Raw genomic sequence first — 5,082 nt, 5'->3', positions numbered from 1 at the left:
GAGAGTCTTTTTGGCTTATACAACTAAGAAGATGAAAACTGTTTTCAGCCTCCACCTTTGTGTGTATTCTCCCATTGTGCAAGCAAGAAAGCTACAAGTGAGACTCCTTCCTTCTCTCCCACAATCTTGACAATAAATACATGATCGCATAATGAAAGCAACTGATACAATCATGGCAAGATATCACTACTACATAGAAAATGTCTACACAGATCACGTGACCAAAAAAGAAGAGTATGAGCTCCAGGGATCCAAGGGCGATCTATAAAGGAGCATCGAACGGACTTTGCAAAAAAAGAAATAACTACATATCAGTCTACCATACAATAATGCATTCTAATTAAACATGGTAACTACAGACAAGAAATATAACTTGTAGGGCCGCCACATCCACACAATCGGTCGATCAATGCAGTGAGACTGTACCTCTCTGCATATCGAGTCTCAAGGCCGATCGGATCACGATTTGTAATGGAGTGCTGCAAAGGAAACAAAATACTCACTGTTAGAAATACAATTGTCAGTACAAAGAATATCGCAAAAAATAAGCAAGAAAAACTTACAAATTTCTCTAGATATGTCGTGTGGCCGTCAATCCCAAGATGATGGTCTACTCCAGTCTCTAGTCGTGCCCTCGCTACCTTGCGCTGTTGTTTCCAATGTCCTAGAGAATCTGTAGCCTCCTCCCTCAATCGGCGCTAGTCGTCCGCGTCTAGCCACTCGGGCTTTGCAATCCCACTCTTGAGTGCCTTGCGTGCGTCCAATCATTTGTGTGACATATATGTACGCATGCACTCCATCATCCAGCCCATAGAAAATCTATTTTCTACGGCTGGTACCGGAAACTCCTCATGCAAGGATGCTACTATATAGTCATTGGTCCCCTCCGGTATGTTTTTTCAATGATCCAAGACGTGCCGAAAAACTTGTTGGCACAACTCTCTCATGCGAGCCATCACCCTCCTCCCCTCATCATTCATGATGATGGCTCCTGACCTATCATCTACAAGGTAGGCATATCCCTTTAGGGTATGCCTAAGATGGGTCATCTCCCACCTGCGACCACGCTCCTAGGCCTATCCAGGAGACCCATGTACATCTGGTATACTGATCGAGGTAGTATCTATCGAAGTAGCACCCATAGGGGTACCACCTACGGACGGCTGAGCAAAAGCCAGAGTGACTGGAGTAGATGTTTCCACAGGTGTGACAAATCCTAGAGGTGACGCAACTCTAGTAGAACGACGAGACAGAGACACCGCGTCCGTGCCTCCACAGCAACCACCTGAGCCACGCTCTCTGGAATCGCCACGAGAGTGAGGAGTAGCACCTGTATCCTGAGCCGACTGCAGGCTCACTACATTCGTATCTCTGTAGCACCCCCCTGACCCTGAAGCACTCACTCCGTCTAGCCCAAGACTAGAGCATCGATCTCATCTACTCAAAACTGAAGCATCTGATCGCGCTGAAGTAGATCTAATAGAGCGGCCCGACGATGTCTGAGACAGCTCTTGATCCGCCATATCTCTGAATCTCGCCATCTGATCTGGAGACATGCGCATGAAGATATCTTGTAACTCCTCATCGCTCATCTCTCGACTCATCCTGATAATCTAAGTATCCACAAAGGTCACATGCACAAACAAAAAATGATATTAGCATAATCAATTTAAATCATACAAAGCACGGTAATATAAATTTTAAAAAAATGATCTTACATAAAATGCATATATTATGTATCCTTATAAGCGATTAGTCAATGAATTGAGTAAGTGGATGCTCCAAGTATGAAGTATTCTATGGTCTCATGTCAATCTCCTGACACAACTTAGCATAAACTGGAAGGTCGATAGACATGTCACCACAAAAGGATGAGTCCACCTCGTTCTCAAAGAATTCTTGGACTCTTGTATTTTCATCATTGTTACCCGATGCTGGCTCCTCTACATGCTCCAAGCTTTCGGTGGCCTCCACCCCTTGCAATATCGACCCCTCTATTTGCATATTGTCCTCATCTATGCTCGAAATATCGCTTTGATCATATATTCTCGCACTTCGGGGAGCTGAAGGTATAACATACCACCATCGAGGTTGTCGGGGGTTTGTATAGAAGATTACCTGTTCACAAACACGTACAAGAGAGATTTAACTATTATGATATGTACTATGTCATAATACAATTAACAAACAAATGAGTTCATACACCTGTTCACAATGGGCCAGCAACACAAAGGTGTCGCGCAAATCCATCCATTTTTTTTTTAAATCTATTTCGAGAAATCCAGATGGATCTTATCGAACTGTTGCTCCAGCTCCTTCAAGTATCACTTTGAACCATTACACATCCAATAGTATCATGGAGAAGCTACAGTAATCCACCGTAACAATACTGTGCAAGTTTCCAAAATACTCCATCTCATCTATAACTGTGTTTGGATCCGTTGCTCGTCGTCAGCTCTCTTGTTGGAACCTTGCCATGATACCACAATCTGTTGTGGAGTGCATTTTGTCAATATGCTCCACATAAAAATGTCGTCCGCGCGACCACGCTGCACTATATATTTTGTACTGTACATTGAAACACTCAATTAGTTTTCACATATAAAATATAGATACGACAAACCCTAAACACATCATCTTTGGACTACATCCCCTCGAGAATTCTCACTCCTCGGTTGAGACCTCCGCTCCTTCGCGAGACGCTGCGATCAAAGCTCCATGCAACCATCGCGTTGACATAAACTGCGGCATCTTCTCCATACCCTCGGGATATCGAATTGGTCGATGGCGTGTACTATGTCGAAATTCATATCGCGCCTCCTCTCGATCTTGTATAGCTTGCTGATACCTGGCGAGCCATGTTTCCATAGAGATATGGTACAACATACAAAAGCGATTCACTTTCTCCTCCATTACAGCATCCATTCTTTTTTCTACCCCATTTCCAACCACCACATCTCGGTTCAGTCTATCATCATCCTTCAGCAACCATAGCATACTGTTGTCTGAATCCACCGTTGGTAGCAATTGTGAAATATGCACTAGCGCCTTAGACACCAACCAACCTTCAGCCATGCTACCTTCTAGCCGAGCTCGTTATCGCACAAAGCCTTTCAGGGTTTTCATGAAGCGCTCCAAGAAGAACATCCATCGCGTATGGACAGGTCCAGCAATCTCTACTTCATCTAAAGATGCACAAGAATGTGGATTTGTATCATGAGCATGCTGGTAGGCAGGTATTTCTCAAAGAGATAGACCATCTCCACTAATCCCCGCCTTGCGGATTCAATAGAGGATGTCTTAATCTCCTTCTATGAGATCCATTGCACTACAGTCGACAACCTGTAAATGGCCCCACGTATTTTTGAAGTAAGGCATCCTGCGATCACGATCGGTAGTACAATTTGTCACAAAGGAGAAAGCATTATGAACAATGACTACACTTCAAATAGCAAAATATGTAGTCCACTTACAATCCATTCGTAGTACAAACATAACATATCTTATGTCAATCATAGGATTTTTAGCCCTAATAATTGGTGGTCTTTAGAAAACGTGGACCTAAGAGAATGCATCATACCCGTCGGAGTGCAGATAGATTTGACTATTTGCTTCACAATGAGCTCTTCTTTAGTGGACAAAACCCAAGGAGCATGAGGTAGCTGCATGCAACCATCAGCACTCGACTGCGGCCAAAGCGCCTCCATCTTGCCTACCTCCTTCAAATCCATTCGTACCTCTATAGTGTCTCTCTTTCCTGTGATTTGGTCCCATAGCAAGCTGCCCACGTTCTTGAAAATATGCATGGGATCCAACAAGTGGTTGATCTATAAGTGGGTCCAATATGACAACTCGTAGAAAACTAAGAACCGTCACATTCCATTTGGATGTGACTCCGCGTGGACCATTTTTAGCTCGTACCAGCTTTGAGCATTCATACGTGTTGGAGGTCGTCCAAGAAAACCTTCCCTGAGTTCATGACTCTCTGACAAGAAAGCGAGGTGTCCTTGATATACCATCTTATTCACGGTTTGTGACCTTCAGGAGTCTAACTGTGGCCCGCACAATAGACATGTATGATAACCTGAGATAACCAAACCTATCCCAACATCTCTATCAAGTGAATACAAACTTAAACGAGCTATGATAGATATTACCAACAAGAATGGAAGCCTATTTACTTGAGCACTCTCCGAATCCCGGAAAGTCATACATGGTCCATATGAGAATGGCTCGAATATTGACGGACTGTTGACCATCGTGCTTGCTCATATCTTGCACGGTGACCCCCTCCTCCCACAAAATCTTAAGCTCATTGACTAATGGACGAAGATACAGGTCCATATTTTTGACTTTGTAGCGGTTGGGGACGAGTAAGCTAAGGATGAGATGTTCTTTCTTCATAGAAAGCCATAGAGGGATATTGTAGTTGACAAGGACTATAGGCCACACACTGTAAGAAGTTGAGCGCAGACCGAATGGGTTCACGCCATCCATTACAAGACCGAGCCGAAGATTCCTTGGCTCTCAAGCAAAGCATGGGAAGGTAAAGTCAATGTGGCTCCATACGTGTGAATCCGTTGATATTCATTGAACTCCATCTGTGGACCTATTCTGCGCATACCATATTGTCAAGCTCGCCATGCCAGACATACAAAACATGTGGTTTATGCGGAAGATAAGCAAAAAGTGTCTAAGAACTTTTTTAGGGATGGTTTGCCCTTGCAAGTCCTGTCGATATCTGTGAGAACTATACTTTAGATATGTCTCCATAGTCTCGTATTCTCCTCGAAACAGTATGCAATCGTTGATACATGCATGGATGTTGTTATAGTCCATGCCAAGCTTTCGTAAAATATGTCGTGCATCATCACGAGACTCAGGCATTGTATTTACAAGTGATAATATATGATACTTCAATAATCTGAAAAAAAGTATAAAACACCTTTAAAAAGCACAAATATTTTTAATGATAGTGCCCAAAAGAAATCAACGAAGCGTACGTACAAGGTACCTGATCAACTCGATCACACTCACATCGCTCCACCCATATTTTGCTTGCACACTTAGGAGTGCAAGCAG

General features: G+C 43.4%; 1 protein-coding gene across 1 annotated transcript; it reads right to left on the bottom strand.

Annotated features, from left to right (window-relative positions):
• Positions 1-464: 464 nt before the first annotated feature.
• On the bottom strand, positions 465-4,556 carry LOC148032913 (uncharacterized). The gene is made up of 2 exons (XM_087684206.1): positions 2,206-4,556; positions 465-2,118 (listed from the first exon to the last, which is right to left on the bottom strand). The coding sequence occupies exons 1-2, from the start codon at positions 2,248-2,250 to the stop codon at positions 1,798-1,800; spliced, it is 366 nt and encodes a 121-aa protein (XP_087540332.1). The 5' UTR covers positions 2,251-4,556; the 3' UTR covers positions 465-1,797.
• Between the last annotated feature and the right edge of the window lie 526 nt (positions 4,557-5,082).

This window comes from Lygodium microphyllum, chromosome 8, assembly GCF_053477565.2.
Source record: "Lygodium microphyllum isolate KBCC chromosome 8, Lygodium_microphyllum_v1.1.10, whole genome shotgun sequence".
Lineage (NCBI taxonomy): Eukaryota > Viridiplantae > Streptophyta > Polypodiopsida > Schizaeales > Lygodiaceae > Lygodium > Lygodium microphyllum.
The sequence above is the reverse complement of the archived record's forward strand: the minus strand, read 5'-3'. Positions and strand labels throughout refer to the sequence as shown.

Bases quoted from the DNA above. Each gene is read 5' to 3' on its own strand.
- LOC148032913 (XM_087684206.1), bottom strand. From the start codon at position 2,250: ATGGATTTGCGCGACACCTTTGTGTTGCTGGCCCATTGTGAACAG. The intron at 2,119-2,205 runs GTGTATGAACTC...GTTTGTGAACAG, and splicing joins TGCTGGCCCATTGTGAACAG to GTAATCTTCTATACAAACCC.